This window comes from Sphaerodactylus townsendi, linkage group LG01 (genome assembly GCF_021028975.2).
Source record: "Sphaerodactylus townsendi isolate TG3544 linkage group LG01, MPM_Stown_v2.3, whole genome shotgun sequence".
Taxonomy (NCBI): Eukaryota; Metazoa; Chordata; class Lepidosauria; order Squamata; family Sphaerodactylidae; genus Sphaerodactylus; species Sphaerodactylus townsendi.
In genome coordinates, this window is record NC_059425.1 from 29,586,986 (window position 1) to 29,604,088 (window position 17,103).

At 46.6% G+C, this 17,103-nt stretch overlaps 1 protein-coding gene across 1 annotated transcript; it reads right to left on the reverse strand.

The window, feature by feature from the left end:
* Positions 1-2,334: 2,334 nt before the first annotated feature.
* ADGRF3 (adhesion G protein-coupled receptor F3) lies at positions 2,335-12,834 on the reverse strand. Its single transcript, XM_048504623.1, has 10 exons — positions 12,735-12,834; positions 11,394-11,603; positions 9,951-10,175; positions 8,645-8,854; positions 8,224-8,367; positions 7,666-7,862; positions 6,339-6,530; positions 4,712-5,494; positions 3,173-3,799; positions 2,335-2,460 (listed from the first exon to the last, which is right to left on the reverse strand). The coding sequence occupies exons 1-10, from the start codon at positions 12,832-12,834 to the stop codon at positions 2,335-2,337; spliced, it is 2,814 nt and encodes a 937-aa protein (XP_048360580.1).
* Positions 12,835-17,103: the final 4,269 nt, after the last annotated feature.

A 17,103-nucleotide genomic window follows, 5' to 3' on the forward strand; every position in this document is an offset into this window, starting at 1 on the left:
GCGTGGAGGCGTATACGCTCGCGATGCACGCGACAAGTGGGCGTGACCTCAGCCGGTTGGTAAGCGGCAGGCGGTTCAAGATGAGCAGCCTCTTCCCCATGCCCGTCCCACTCACCTTGTCGGCCGTCGCCTGCTGGCCGTCGAAGCTTTACAGCTCGCCTCTTCCATCGCTGGAGTCCTCGACGACGCTGCCCTCCATCTGTGGGGTCGGAGGACAGCGTGGGCATGGGCTTCTCCGACGGCCAGCAGGCTGCACGACGGAGCACAAGGTGCGGAGTGGGGACGGGGCAGGAGATGCATTAGCATGTGAAATCCCGCCGGTGCGGTTCGCTACTGCGCCGCCGGAAGACACTTTTCTCTCAACAACAACCCTTTAAAGGGTTGTTGTTGTTTAGGGCGGCCCGATCGCCTTACGCCCTGGGGGCGGGGAGCCTTGATCAGGTCGGCGCTGCTGCGTTGCAGCAGCACCGCCTATGCGAACGGCAGCCTGGGGGCTGTGTTTTTACCACCCCCAGGCCGTCGTTTTTGGCCCGTGCGTAAAGGGCCAGATATAATTTAATCCTTAACCAACTGGGTAGCAGAATGCCCAAGTTATAGCTCTTCGTCTCTATATTATCCCAAATGTGATGGCGTGGAAGCCCAGAGGAAATGACCAGACAGGGTCTTGCTTACCTGAGATAAAGTTATTGCATATGTGCGTGAACAGTTCAGACGCTTCCGAAGAGCTCCCCACACCTGCAAGGAAATACACGAACCTTGAATGCCAGCAGAGGACCTCAAAGTTGACACGTTTCTGGACATGGACAGTTCTCCTTCTGTGGTGTTATACTGCTGTCTAAACAGATACCCCCAAACTGTTCCCTACAGTTTCCATTCTGGGACACTTTGGTACAAAGCTACTTAGTGGGGCAAAAGAGGAATTAACAGTTTTTAAGAAAAAAGCTGGCCGGAAACCTGCGAAGACGATAGGATCTAATGCTCATCAAGTAAAAGCCCAGTAGGACAGAGAAAGGTTCTAATGCAACCCACTCCCTCCTGGGCTAGCTTTCTACATTCTGGGAGCACTTAAAAATGCAAGTCTTCACTTGTGCTCTAGTGTAATCCTACTTCATGCCTTGACTGCCTCTGATTGCTGCATTTGTTGACCATTTCTAAGTCAATGCTACTAATGCAGGAAAAGACACATGAATACCTGCCCTGCCTGTGGGATATTTTTCTTACAAGCACAGGCTTCTGAAGTTTTCTTCATGCTACTGATACAATGCAGTGGTAATGGAGCTCCCACTTAGCAGGTTTCCTTGTAGTTGCCTACCCCAGTCTTTCTGAGATCTTTCCCAAAACATTGCCACAGAGAAAATGTGGAAAAGATCAGGGAGCAGCTGGGAAGTTCATGGTTGCACCATGAAGGTGTGGTGAGGCAGGAAGAAAACTTGCTTCCCAACAGAATCACTTCCAGGGCAGGATCATGAAGGTAGAAGCCATTTCCAGATGTAACTAAAAATTAACAATTGACTGGCATAATACTCAATGTATCAGGTCCTCTAACTTCCCAGCTTTCATTTGTTGAAATAGAGCAGGGGTAGGGAACCTGCGGCTCTCCAGATGTTCAGGAACTACAATTCCTATCAGCCCCTACCAGCCAATTGGCCATGCTGACAGAGGCTGATGGGAATTGTAGTTCCTGAACATCTGGAGAGTCGCAGATTCCCTACCCCTGAAATAGAGTAACTTTACCCTTTTTGTTGCAAAGGTATGCCTGTCCCCTTATATCTGCACAATGAAAAGAGCTAGACACTTTTTAAAAAAAAGATAGGTATTAAAAGGTCCTGACACATTGTTTATTATAATGTTATAATTATATTCAAAGGCTGTCACAGGGATAGAGGCAAGGAAAATGGCTACCATATGGATGGGACCAGGAACATCTCAGCTTTCCCACCCATACAACAGCCATCCAGGCTTTACTGAGATCTTTCCCAAAACTTTGCCACAGAGAAAATGTGGAAAAGATCAGGGAGCAGCTAGGAAGTGCATGGTTGCACCATGAAGATGTGGTGAGGCAGGAAGAAAACTTGCTTCCCAACAGAATCACTTCCAGGGCAGGATCATGAAGTCAGCAAATCCCCCACTTCCCGTGCTTTGGAATAGGCCAACTGTTCCAGAGTAGGGTTGCCAACCTCCAGGTGGGCCTTGAGTTCTTCTGCGATGACCACTGGTCTACAGAGGTCAGTTCTGCTGGAGGAAATAACAATTCTGGGATGTAGGCTCTGTGGCATCACATCCCTGCTCAACCCTTTCCTCTCCAGGTGCCACTCCCAAATGTCCAGAATATTCTCAAGCTAGAGGTGGCAGCTCAGCTCTAGAACATTCATAAAAGAAACGAGCGCAAGTATGTTGGCGAGTGAAAGGCACACTAACCTTCTTGTCCATTAGGCAGGCAAAAATCAGAACAAAAACACCCTGGTCAGGAGGAGAATAATGATTTTTGGTTAGCAAAAGTGGCAGTTATTTGCTTAGGTTTTTTTAAAGGACTTTGTTAGCCCGTTCAAGAACCCCTGCTTAAAGTCATAGAAAGGTTTTCAATAAATAGAACAGTTAACTACCAATAAATAGTAAATCTCAAAAGCCAAAATAAACCAGGGCATCTAGAAAGTACTTCTCAGACTGATCATACTACAGTGATCCACAGAGAACTGAGATAGGAGAGGAGTCGGACTCTTGCACAGACAGGAAGACACATTGGTCAGGGCAGAGAAGGCAGCAGCAGCAGCAACGTTCTTCCTCTTCTAACTCAAGAGCTGCATGATGCTCCCAGCTGTGTGACTACCCAGAAAACTTTCATGAAGCTGGTTGTGGTGGGCTTTCCAGGCTGTGTGGCTGTGGTCTGCTGGATCTTGTTCCTAATGTTTTGCCTGCATCTGTGGCTGGCATCTTCAGAGGTGTATCACAGAGGGAAGTCTGTTACACACTGTGTCCAGTGAGAATGGGAATGTTTTAGTGGGGCATAAAATTGTCATGTGCCCGGGTGGGGAACCAATCAGTAAGTGCTTGGGTGGAACTTGCTATGCAAAGGTGTGGTTGATAGTATAGTATTGCAGGTGGGGTTTCCCACCCAAACAACTTGATTTACACAGGTACATTCCCCACATAACCTCAACAAGCATCTACGCACCTGAAGTGAATTGAGAATAGTAAATGCGTAATGGACAAACCGGGAGGCCTCCGATGTCATGGTGATGACCCCCAGCCCCCAAGTCAAACCAAAGACCGGCGTGAGGATAAGCAGTGCTTTGAAAACGCCCAGCAGAGCCTTCTTTTCCTCTCCATGGGATCCTTCTGACACCGATGGCCTCAGGAGTTTGATCAGCACCACAAACAGGATCAGGAGGTTGACAGCCACAATGATCAGGATGGGGATAGAAAAGGCGTAGATTGCTTTGCTGCTGGCACTGAGCCAGCAGATGGTTTCTTGGAGGTAGTTCTGCTTAGGGAAGAAGGCAGCCATCGTAGCCCCAGCAAGGACTAGAGGGCAGAGGTAGCCTACGGCGATCATAGCAGGGATGACGGACCTGATAGGCAGGTGGTGGAAGACAAAGATCAGGCGGTGGCAGAGCATGAGAGCCTGGACCAGCATCCAGAAGAAAGTGGCCAGGTAGAATAAATGGGTGAAGAAAGCAGCAGCCACACAGAGCTTGCTTTCGTGGCTGACTTCGAGCAGGGAAGCACCCAGGAACCATGAGCTCCCCACCAGCAGAGAAAAGGAGATGTTGGCCAATGTGGTGTAGCGGAAGAAGGAGACCTGGAAATCAAAAGAAGGTTTTAAACTACTATGGCTCAGTTACCCAGGTGCTAACTAGGACAATGATTGATGTGGAGATATGGAATTTTGGTGGGATTTAACCATGTCTCTTTTGAAGGTTATTTGAGGGCATTCTCGTTTCAATTTGTTTGTCTACAGAGCTTTGAATACCACCCACCCGAGATGCAATGTTTGTGTGATCATTTATTGTTTGCATATATGTAGGCCAATTACCAGCATTCTGTCATGTCTTGATTTGACCAAGAAAGAGAGGGCAGAGCTCTTTTGGAGGGCAGGGAGATTGAAAGCTGGAAGCATCTTTCTGTACCCTGAAAGACAGCACGGGTCTCGAAAAAAGGGAGTTTCTTACCCTCTTCTCTGGGCCCAGAAGCAGGCGAAAAGGGCCAGAGGAAAAATGGTCCTGGCTCTGCCAATAAGCTTGGTAGGCTATTAACTTGCCTCAACCACTCAGTACAACACAGAAAAGGTCAGAGTCCCTGTCTGTTTTTTTTCAGGGGTTCTTAACTCTCTCTCAGTCCTTATTTTTTAATTCATATTAACAGGACATACTGATGTTCCTCCATGCCTAGAGCGTAAATTTCTAGAGCGCTCTTCTTAGATTTTTCCTATTAGTTACAACAAAACTTTCCTTGGAGGAAATCGACAGGCAGGATTTGCTCATACTTTGAGATGCTCTCATTCCTATATTTGGGTCAGGGAGGATGGGAGAGAAGGGCCTTGTTTTCATTGTATGCAGCATGGCTCACATGTTTGAGCCACTCAGAACTGCCTGCTCTGGACTGTGTAGATTGTGATGTGAGGTGGGGATGGAGCTGGAATGTGCTGGAGAGAGTGTATGTGTGCGCGCACTCACACAAGAAGCCTCTTTGCATTTAGACCTGAGATTCTAACCTTGTTCTTCACCACGGACGTCCAGACGAGAGCATAGATGGACAGGCTGGCGACAAGAGCAAGAATGGTGGCACAGACCCCAAACTTGCTCAGGAAGGTCAAGGCAAAGCTGACAGGCACAGGGTTGATGGACATGAGGACAGAGAAGGAAGTAAGGTGGTGGCAGGAACAGTTAATAGTATTTTCTATTATTTCAGTCATTTCTGTGGTGAGAGACTGGCATCCCTCAGTAGACCAGGCTCCTGTCCCCTCAAGCAAGTTGTGATTCCAGAACACACACTGAGCCATCAGGTTCTCCTCCATGTTGGAGGTCATGTTCCGAAGACCAAACGTCATGTCAATATCAATCTCTGTCACACTCCCATTGGGGGACATGATGGCATTGGACATCACTAAACTACCCAGGATGTGGCCGGAGTCCACACCATAATGTCCTGGCAGGATCTGATCCATCTTCTTCAGCACCAGACTGGTGATGATGATGCTCTGCTCTTCGTGCACAACTTCGTCCAGTTCTTTCCTGGAGATGTGAGAACGGAGCGGGGGATCCGTGTCAAAGATTTTGTTGAAGTCACCGAGCCAAGTCAAGTTAAACGTGGAGCTCTGGAGTTCAAGGTTGGGGAGGGTCAAGTTGAACTCGCTGGTTGGAGGTACCAGAAGACTAGTGAGGTCCTCAATTGCCTGCAGGAACATGGAGCCAGCTGACTGATTCCGAGCTTGGACCTCAGACCACGTGGTCTTGGGGTCCAAATCCAGCATCCAGTTGACAGTATTCAACAAGTCCTAAAAGCAAGAAAAGAATTTCCTCAACATTGTGTGTCATTCAGTTGATTTTGAAAGGTGGGGACTACCCGAGGGAAGGTGGGAAGTACCCGAAGAAAAGAAACAGTCGCTGTAATAGTAGTAAGGTAAATCTATCAACAGATACAGGTGAAACAGAAAAGGGAACTTCAAAGGATTTGTGAAAATCAGGTGTTGGGGCTAAAGGACAAGGACGGCGCGCTCTCTGCCATGCCCTGCCTGGGAGCTTCTGTCTGAAGATCAGACCCATACTTCAGAAAGGTGAGGAAATCCAAAACTGTGTTGGCCACCAGAACCCATTTTTAATGCTTCAAGGTTGTTGGGAGGGGTAAGCATGTTTAAAGGGGTGAAATGGTGGTTGTATGCTAATATAGTTTTGGGTATTGATCCTGCGCCCTACTCTTTTCAGCCTTTCTGCTAAAGCTGGAGATTTCTAGGGGTGGATATACAATCCTGACAGCAAGCTAGCTGCTAAGAGCAAGCGAGGCCTATTATGCATGGAATGCTTACATTGGGGCTCTTAGCTGCACATGGAGGCTGTAGTGTGATCTCCTCACGTTTCTTGGTTTATATGAGAGGAGACATTCACTACCTGCTCCTCTGCTTTTCCTGGTAAGAAAACCATTTTATTCTGAGTCAGGTCATTGGTCTATCAAAGCCAGTATTGTCTACTCTGGTTGGCAGCAACTCTTCAGGAGCTCGAGGTCTTTCAAATCACCTACTATCTGATCCTTTTAACTGGAGATGCTGGGGATTGAACCTTGGTCCTTCTGCATGCAAAGTAGATGCTCTGCCTTTGAGCCACAGACCCTCCCTGGGTACTTACAGTCACAGAATGGCTGTCTAGCTGCATACTGGAATCCAGAGCCACCTCAGAGATGATGTCCAGGGTGATAACCAGAGTCAGAAGGTCCACAGGGTAGATCTTCTGGTTCTGGTCAGGCTTCACCTCCAACTTCAGCCACTCGATCATCCAAGGGACCTCACTTTGGGGACTGCCCAGCCCTGCCTGGAGTAACTGTGGAGAAGGATGTATGTTTGTGTGTCAGTGGAATCATTCCCATAAGACAGACAGAGAACAGTAAACTGAAAAGAGTCAAGGAGAAAAGGAGTGTATTTCTATGGAACTTATTGCCATAGAAGCTGTGAATACCTAGTGGCCAAAAAAAGATTAGATGAATACAGAAGATCCTTTTATCTGTAAAGTATGAACTGCAATAGTAAAAAAAAAAGTATCATTAAAGACTACTAGCCTGTATCCTAGAAACAAGTTGCATTCAAACATTATGATAAACTGTAGTCTGTGCAACAAAATCTGATTATGCTCATGGGCAGCTTCCAACATATAAACAATAGAAACACAAATTAAATTACAGTTACAATTAAAACTTCAGATAGGGTGCTGTGGGTTTTCCAGGTTGTGTGGCCATGTTCCAGTAGTATTTTCTCCTGATGTTTTGCCTGCATCTGTGGCTGGCATCTTTACCAGATGCCCAGGGGAACATGATGATCAAATACAGGGAGATCAATTACCTACTGGGTTTCTGGAAATCAGCCGTGGCTTGATGGCACTTTAGATATGCACAGATTAACTGAAAAAAGTTTGAGTTCATGTGCATTTATGCGAACGCTAATACCAGGAATAAAACTTTGTTGACTTTCAAGGCGCCACTAGATTCAGACTTTATTTCTGCTGAAAACTTTCTTCACAGCTTCCTACCTGAATCTATCCACACAGGTTAAGTGCCAGATGTTCTCATATATGCTGTTGCTGAGATAAGAATTGACTTTAAATTCTGGCCTAGAGACCATGGGGCTCAAGTCTCTTTTTACCTGTCCTGATATGATACCCCTCCTCCTCCTCCTTTCATGCATGCCTAGTCTAACAAGCACGGCTGAAAGACAAGAAAATTTCTGGCCCATGAAGGGTTCAAGTCATTGACTGTGAAAAGTCCCAGTCTCTCCACTACCGGCCTTCATTTCTCCTTGCTGTGCTTGCTCCTTAGCCTGTTTTGCATGAAGAGGACCGCTTCCACCATCTTGCTCTCCAACTCCCTATTCTGTGCCTTCTTCTCTATGGCACATTGTGCAAGACCTGGCTTGCCCTCCCTCTTCAGGAAGCCCTGGCCCAAAGGAGATAGACCCTCTCTCACCTGAGCCTCGTGTAACCCAGAAAGCAGCTCCTTGCTTGCACAGTTGTTTTGGACGTCTCCCCAGATCCCACTGGAGAAGCAGCTCCGAAGCATTGTCCCCTCTCTGCCCGTGGGACACGGGATCTCAGCCACCCGTCCTGCCCTTGTCACATTCCACCGACCCTGCACGTTCTCACCAGGGCAAAAGAGATCTCCAGCTGTGGCACAATAAAAGCACAGTGCAAGCACACCATGATTGTAATGTTACAGATTGTAATGTGCATTCTACCTGCAATCAGGCACACATACAGATAGAGTCAAATTATGCTTTATGAAGTTACACAGCTCTGGATACATATACTTCGTTTGCATAACCCCTTTTGTTTCATGACCGACAAAACCAAATTGTGAAACTCACTGCCTGATCTCCCTGTATTCGATCATCATGCTGGTTACTAGTGTAAATGGCTTTAAACTGTGATTAAACAAGTTAATGGAGAATAGTGTCAACAATTTCCAAATAAGAAAGCAATTTTTAAAAAACCCTGGGCTTCCATTCTTCCATATCTCTCACATTACCTTGAATCACGCTCACTGCCACAGTTGTTTGTACGGATCCAAGGCCACTGCTTTCAAACGTGCAACGGTATGTGGTGTCACTGCTGGGACAGGAATTCAGGACAAGGGAGTGGCAGAGTGAATCTTCAGTGCCCACCAAGTCAACTGAAGAGAAAGGACATAGCTCAGTGGAGCAAGGAAAGGATTTGGATACATGACAGGAAAATGGATGAAGGGTCTCCTTGGCTTGGAAATGACAACCTAGTGAGTTGCAAAGTCAGAATGTACATGATCACATTTTACATGGCAAGAATGCCAAGATGCCTCTTTACATCAAGCAAAACCTTATCTCCCAGTAGAAGTGCTGATGATACACAGGTGAAAGAGGAACTTGCATTGAAGGCTGAAAAGCTCTGGGCATTTCCCTCTCCCCTTTACCCACCTGGGTCTGGAGCTCCAGGATTCCAGGACGCTTTCAATGGGATTCCTCTGTTTCGGATGCAGCACTGTAGAGACAGCACATCCAGGGGGTTGCAGTTCATTGAGACTTGTGATGGAGTCTGGACGATGTCTGCTGCTACAAGGGGGACTGTAACTACCTGCCTCCATTCCTGCAGGGCACTTCCATTCCGAAAGCGGCAGATATACTCTCCTGTGAAATATACAAGGCAGAACTCTCAGGGGTTTGCACCTGTTCCTTGCCTTGAAGCACTGAGCTGCTGTGTGTGTGTGTGTACATGGAACTGATAGAAGGAGGGTGGCCTTTTGAGTACAGCTAGGTGTACTCCAAGTTCAAAATAATCTCAGGTCTTGCACCCAACTCAGCAATCAGAAATTATACAAAAGAAACAAACATTCTCCTGAATCTGTTATGGATGTATAATTTATTCAGGGCTCAATAGTCCAATAGCTATTGGACCACTATTGGACCACTTGGACCACTACCGCCCCCTCCAAAACCTGAAGCTCCTCTTCCTTTAATTACTAGGTATTCACCTGACTCTGCAAGCAAAATTTTGAGCTTCCCCCACTACTAAAGATATGAATTCTAGAAACTTAAAAAAACAAAAAGAAAGCAGAATTTGTAAGAAGGCAAAATTAGGACCTGCTGTGAAATGTTTATGCTTGTTCAACAATCTTCTGGCCAAACAGAATGTAGACCACTTTCTGCACTGTGTTTAAGAGAAACTGTCTCTCCAGGGTGAGGCCAGTGAGCAATTAGACACATAAGCTGGATGGTCACGGAAAAGGGTTCCTTCAGATTGTTGTCAAATGATTGCACTGTAGCATAACAACAATTGCTGATTTTTTAACAGCACCTGGGGAAAAAAGCCCTCCTTTGGTGCAGCAGTGGAAAAATTCAGGGGAGCGGACAGTTGGCAGAAGGAAGTGCACACAACAGTCCTGTGCAGATGATCCGCTGCCAAATCAAAAAGTAACACAGAGAACCGTCACATTTCAGATTAATTCATCCCAGCCTCATATGTGTGTGTGTAAAGTGTCATAAAGTCACAGCCGACCTCTGGCAACCCTGTGCAGATTTTCAGGCAAGAGATTTACAGAGGTGGTCTGTCATTGCCTTCTTCTGCCCAACAACCCTGGCATAACTTGGGGGTCCCCCATCCCATTATTAACCAGGGCTGACCCTGCTTAGCTTCTGAGATCTGAGGAGATCAGGCTAGCCTGGGCCATCCAAGTCAGGGAAGCCTCATTTTTAGACTCGGAGGAAGAGAGGAGAAATACAGTACCTGCCCAGTCTGGGGAAGAAGAAGAGACCCTCAGGACAGCCTTTGAGCCATTTTGCAGTAGCGTAATTTCTGTCCCATTGTAAATCTCTTTGGCATCACTCCACTTAGGATGGAAAAAGTACCACTTCACATCAGTGGCTCCTTCTGTCAAGCTGAAGGAGAGCGTCAGATCATCCTCTGCTCCAGCAGAAGCTTGTTTGGGGGGAAGGGTTGAGCTTTTTGAGACTGAAATGAAGAAAGAGAGTGTGGATCAGGCATGGAGGGATTATTGAAGGGCCATAAGAAGCAACTGGAAATGCACTCCCATGCAGACTTGACCTTTTTTTCTGGGTCTCGCCCACCACTGCTGAGCCTGTCAGGGAAACCACATGAATCCCAGAGAATGTGGGTTTCTCCAAAGAGCTCCCTCTAGGACTGTTTCAGGTTGGGAAAAATGATGCAGGAGAAGACTGAAGCCCCTTCTCTACATGCAACCTGGTCCTGTCCCTAACCAGGAAGTGCATACTCAAGAACTGAGGAGGACACTCAATTCATACTTATGACAGAGCCTATCCACCTATCTAGTCCACATTACCCTGTGCTTTTGACTCTTACCCAATTTAGCCTCACAACTACCTCATGAAGTAAGCTAGTGAGAGAGAGAGAGAGAGAGAGAGAGACTGGCCAAGGTCATCCAGCACACTTCAGGGTGTCCAGTTGCAAAGAGAACAGACAAGGTCCTGGTTAAGATTGCCTACTGGTTAAGATTGCCTACTGGACAGCAGCTACCGAGGAAGGAGGGGCTGAGAGAGTTCCAAGAGAACTGTGTTTAGCCTAAGGTCACCAAGCAGGCTTCATGTGTAGGAGTGGGGAAACAAACCTGGTTCACCAGATTAGAATCCACCATTGATGTGGAGGAGTGGGGAATCAAACCCGGTCCTCCAGATTAGAGTCCACCACTCTTAACCACTACACCTCCCATTAATCTCTTCCCTCACGTCCCATTTTTGGCTGTAACAGGTTGCAGTGGGCAGGTCAATTTTTTCACAGCATGAAGTTAAACAATTCCACCTGATAATGCAGCTCAAACTGTAAAGGGAGAGCAAGAGGGGCCAGTTCAAAAGTTGGCTACTCTAATTCTGGGGTCTGTTACTTTTATATAGAAAGGGACATTTGTATGGCACACTACAGCTTTAACAAATGCCATCCAGGGCTATTGAAGCCCAGCTACAAACTCTTGGGCAGCCTCACCCATTCTTCTTTACAAAGCCTCACCCCCAACAAAGAAATTCTCAGATTTCTCAATAAGACTAAAAGATTATCCCCTACACAGATCTGCAAACATCTGGTAACTTTGCTGCGCTTGTTATCCTAATTTTAAGATTTTTTTTTTCAGACAAGGGTTCCTGTAAAAATCTGGATGATTGTGCTAGGACTGTGGTGTCATTGGGGTGTGTGTGTTACCTTTTGAGGCTGAGAAGGGTGACTGGCAGTAACCAGTGTCTGAAGAAGTCCAGCGAAGACACTGGCAGGGGGGCGGAAGGAAGACGGAGATAAAGGACTGGAAGATGCCGCCAGCCTCACAGGCCTGTAGGCGTGCGCAAGAGTCATCGTTCCACCGATAATCTGGAAGGCAGCGGCAGTCCCGGCTGCTTCCCTTCAATGGATCACACTCTGGAGGGAGGACAAGAAGAAGGAAGGAGCAAACATACACGCAGGTTTTTGTGAGCCTTTGAGCACCAGATGCCCATGCTCCCCTCAACTATGACTCTCTTATCTGGGCCACTTTCCTCCCCTCAGCTCAAATTCCTCCCAAAATAAATTGTCCTCCCCATGATTCTGGCTAGAAATGTGGCTACACTGGAAGGAAGAGAATGCGGCTTTCGCACACACTCTTTTTAGCACCCTCCTAACAACCCTGTCTGAAAGGCATTGGAAGAGATGCTGCTCTGTAGCAGGTTCTTGCCCTGACCTGGATGGTCGAGCCTGGCTTGATGTTAGATCCTGGAAACTGATGAGAATTGGCTCTGGTCATCATTTGGATAGCGAACTACCAAGGAAGTCCAGGGTTGCTACCCAGGGACAGGCAATGGCAAACCCCCTCCGCTCATTACGCGCTTTGAAAACTCTATGGCGTCACCATAAGTCAGCTGTGACCTGACAACGCTCTTCACCAACAGCAAGAGCCCCTGGAAAACTTGCCAGAGATGCCTGTAGGAGGCAGCAGAGCACAACTGTCTTGCTCTCTGGTTCCTCAGATGACCTCAAGTGCTTCCTCCACTAAGGGTGAAAAATATACAGTTCATGTGACATAGGTTGGGTTGGAGGGGAGCTCAGATGAAGATATTTATGTTGCTCCATTCAGCTCATGAGTACTGAAAGAAAAGAGGAGGAGTTTCCCTCCCATGCTGCTTTTATCAGAGGAAATGGCCATGGGGGGGCATAGTTGCCCTTCCCTCAGGCTACGCCTGCCAGCAGCCCACCTGTTCTTTTAAATACTTCACTGTATTCTCCTTTACTGCCCTGCTGACTGGAATTCCCTCCCAGAACGCCCTGTGTGGTGCTCTCTGTGTATTCCTAGATTGCACTGATAGCAAAATAGACAGAGATTAACTGTGTCAGCAACTCCGACTGAGAACTACAAGACTAAATACTAGAGGCTTCGTCTGACAGAAAACCAGTGTCTGGGCTAATATGTCCCCTGCAAGATTTAAGAAAGGGTGGGGGGCTTATTCAGTTGGGCAAATACAGCTGCTGCCATAGGTGATCCTGGAATATCTGTAGCAGGGCCTGTCAGCTACTCACCCGTAGTTACACCGAGGCCAGTGATGGTGATTGTTGTGCCAGCAACCGTCCTAGGGACACTCACAAGTCTGAGAGTACTCTGAGCATGAGCAGAGTTCATGACAGCGGGCGCCACTGAAGTCAGCTTGATGTAGGCCGTGCCACGAAGAGTGCCTGAAGTGACAAACACACACATGCAAACTGGAGGTAGGACAGTGGTTTCAGGGTAGAGCAAGTACAATTTCCAGGTAGAAGGTCACAAATTAAATCCCTGGTATCCCTAATAAAGGCTCTGTGAGAAAGCCCAAATATGCTCTCTCCATCTTAGTGGCCATAATCAGATAGATACGATAGTTCTGAGTATAAAAGTCACGCTTGGTAATTAACCCTCCCATCCTTTCTAAAAGAAGCATGGCCTTCTATCTGAGGGAAGACATTCAAATGCCTTATAAAACAGAACAGGCTTTCCTGTTTAATCCTGATTTATTTATTGCACCTGAAAGTCTTTTTTTTTTTACTCACCAGGTGCTCTTCTGACTCGAACCGAGGGATCACAGGAGCCAATATCCTTTTCTGAGCTTCTCACACACTAAAAAAGATGAAATGAATTCTAGAGGATAGGCTCAAGCTAGCGGCCTACCTTTCCAATATACCAGTATGGTGTAGAGGTGAAGAGCAATGAACTCTAATTTGGTGAACTAGGTTTGATTCTCCACTCTACCACATAAACAACAAACCCTAATCTGGTGAACTAGGGTTTTTCCCCCCACTTCTCCACATGCAGCCTGCTGGGTGATCTTGGGCAAGTTACAAGTCTCTCAGAATTCTCTCAGCCCTACCTACCTCTCAAGGCCAAATGGAAAATATTCTCGCTAAACTGCTTGCTTTAAATTGTGAAGAAACTTGAGTTTATGGGCTGCCTGATTCAAGATAAAACAGGTTCTATGAGCACTTTTTTTGGAATTGTAAGCTCAGCAAGTTATCATCATTCGTTTAAGGCAGGTGAGACAATGGGGTAGCTTTCTATCAGGCAGCTGAATGTCTAAGATAGTGGCAGGAGCCCCAAGTTAGAGAAAATGGCTTCCACAGGCATGGTGAGCCCCAGCATATCGGGTTCTGCAAAACAAAATGAAAGGCCATTTGACGCCTTGTAAGAAGATAGCCTCGTTTGGAGGTAGTGCATCAGGTCTCAATGTATATAACCCTTTCTTGCTGGCCCCACAAGGAAGTGATCAGTTTGTAACTGGCAGCTCTGTCTCCAACTACAGAACATCCTGTCACATAGTGGGAACAAACATCCTCAGATTTACATACATTTTTTCTCAGTTCCTGGGAAAGACAGGAAATGCCTGCCTGCATGCAAAACTCAGTCTCAGGTGAAGGAGGAAAGGGGGTCTTGACAGGTCTGATGAGGTTTGTGTGTCATATATGGCCAATCTAGAGCAAGCAGAGGAGAGTGGATGAACACAAGACCTGTTTACTGTGGCGTGCAGACTGGGAAATACTTTGCAAGCTGGTGTTGTGTTTTGGCTTGAGTCATGTCTCTGATGTTTCACCCTGCAATTCTTTCTCTTTCGGGCACAGTCAGATCACTGTAGCTACTTACAGCCTCAATATATTTTAGGAAGATGCCAAATTTGCCATGCTAGAAGGATCCAAGAAGTTTTCTTCAGTAGGAGAAAGATGGGTTTCTTGCACTCTTGTCACTATATAATGTTATCCTATTTGGTTTTGTCTGACTGGTATCTGGTGCATCTTTGAAATTTCTACATTTTTGTAACCGTAAGCTCAACAGAGTATAATACCATGCATTTCACTCTCCAAAGCATCCATTTATCCTTCAGAAGTAACCTGTAGTGTGCTATTGTCAAAGGCTTTCACGGCCGGATTCAACTGGTTGTGGTGGGTTTTCAGACTGTGTGGCTATGGTCTGGTAGATCTTGTTCCTAACATTTTGCCTGCATCCGTGGTTAGCATCTTCAGTGGTGTATCACAGAGGGAAGTCTGGACACAGAGTGTGTCACACTTCTCTCTGTGATACACCTCTAAAGATGCCAGCCACAGATGAAGGTGAAACGTTAGGAACAAGATCTACCAGACCACAGCCACACAGCCCAGAAAACCCACAACGACCGGTAGACTGGTATCTGAAGATGTGTGCATGTACACGAAAGCCTATACCAAGAATAAACATTTGTTGGACTTAAAGGTATCACTGGAATCAATCTTTTTTTCTGTATGCCTGGAGATCAGCTGTAATTCTAGGAGATCTCTCAGCCTCATCTGAAGGTTGGCAACTCAACCCCAATCTCAATCTTCCTGCTGCCCTACCTCATCTGACTCACCCTCTCTGCTTATGGCAACCTTGACTCTCTAAAGAAGAAAGTTATCCCTCAGTGGCAGAGGCCACATTATTTCCTTAGTCCCACACAGCAACTAGAAAAGGGTAGACAACCTTTTGGACCTAAGTGTCAAGAAACCCACTCATGGTGTGGAAAAAGTGTATACTAGCAAACCAAAGGGTGGGGGATGAGAATTGGACTAAGTTGGAGCCCTGCCTGGGAGTAAGAAGAGTCCTCGCAGCACTGCTAGGGCCTCAGAGCTCAGCTTAATCCTTTGGGGAGAGAATGCATTCCAAGCAACCTGATCTGTCATGTTGTAGTTCAATACATATACCAGGGGTGCCTACTCCTGACATAGAATTCAGGGCAGCAGGAAACCAAAGGGACACTGAGGCTGACCTCTGTGTTCAAAAATAATTCTCTCATCACCTCTCTTTAAATGCAGTTCTACTGCAAAGGGTAGGTAGAATGGAGAGAAAGGGATTTCAGAGAAAGGAGAAACGTCTTATCCAGCCTGTGTGCCATATTAAGCATTACAGAGAAAGGTAATCCATTTCCCCAACCCTCAATCCACTGCAGAACTGCTGTCCAGTAAGAACAAGGAACTTTGGCACTGCAAAGAGCTGTCAGAACTTATGCAGGAGCAAAGTTCTTCCAGTGATTGAATCATAATAAAAGGCAGGCTTTTTTTCTCTATGGTTAGCTGGGAGGGCTGACTCAGTCACATTCCACCCAGCATCCCACCTAGTTGGGATATTCACGAGAACTCCAAAGGAAAGGAAAGCTGATGGGTGAATATAGAATTCAGAGTTGGAAGCAGGGCAGGCAGGTGGCCAAAGGTTAGGGAGAGCAAAAAGTGAGACTTACCATGTGTGCATGTCCAACAACAGGTCCCAAAATCTGAGAGAGGCAACTTAGGGACACAAAAACCAGGCAGGGGAACATTATGCCCAAGTGACCTACAGCAACTCTATCCCAGAGCAGCCCACACTGAATGTCCTGCAACCAGGGCTGCCTCTGGCTCAGAAATGCAAACGATTGCGGGTATGTCCAAGATCCAGCCAGAATAAAATCCAAGGCTTGTGTGTTCAGGTGGGGAACCAAAAGTGGGCAGGACATAGAACAAGCACTGGATTAGGATTTGCATTCAGGCTCTATGGGGCTGGGCCCAGTTAAATTCTCAAAGAGTTAAGAGGGGGATCTAATGGGTAAAGATATGAGGCTGAACTTGGTTTCTAGTTCCCAGTCTGCAGTGCTCGGTTCCTTATTTATAAATCCGAGCACAAATAGTTACGATGCTGAAAAAGTTCAGCACCCGGATGTCTTACAAATAACATATATTGATACCTGGTCCAAAGTCTGCTTTTATTACCAACTTCTCAAAAACAAAAGTCCTGAAGAGGAATTGACTGGGGGCAGCAGCCCTCAAACTTATGCTTTGGACCATGCTGAAGCATATAACATCAAACTTTGGGAACTGTACTGTGCAAGGCACCATGCCGCATAAAAACCTGGTTTTAGCACAAAAGGCTTCCACTTGGGTTGCCCCCGAGATAGAACTCAAGTTGAGCTGAATAAGGAACTGTGGCAACTGGAAAGGGAATTTGGGCAACTCATCAATCCCCTTACACACCCAATAAGAGCTTTGTGGGACCAAAACCATACACCTCCAGACTCTGGGAAACTGTGCTTCGTAAAGTCATATGGGTCTGTATGTTAAGTGCCATCAAGCCACTTCTGATCTACAGTGATCCTATGAATTAATGTCCTCCCAAACATCCAAAATGCCCTATCCTTAACAGCCTTTCTCAGGTAAACTGAGGGCTGTGACTTCCTTTATAGGCAGTCCCCCAAAGCATAACTCCTCCTTCAGGGATGCAAAGTATCCCCACTCTGGCCTTCGTTCTTCAAAATGGACTTTGGAGAGGAAGAAGCAGGGAGGGAAAAATCAGTCTTATAGCTTTTCTAAGGGGCAAGGCAAGGGGTCTTGTTGTTTATGACCTAGCCAGGCCATGTCAAAAGACCAAATGGTATGTCCTTCTCCACAC

Coding starts and splice junctions, on each gene's coding strand:
- ADGRF3 (XM_048504623.1), bottom strand. CDS start 12,834: ATGAACTCTGCTCATGCTCAGAGTACTCTCAGACTTGTGAGTGTCCCT. Junction 10,176..11,393: donor ACCCTTCTCAGCCTCAAAAG/GTAACACACACA, acceptor TCTTCATTTCAG/TCTCAAAAAGCTCAACCCTT. Junction 8,368..8,644: donor TCCTGGAGCTCCAGACCCAG/GTGGGTAAAGGG, acceptor CTTTCTCTTCAG/TTGACTTGGTGGGCACTGAA.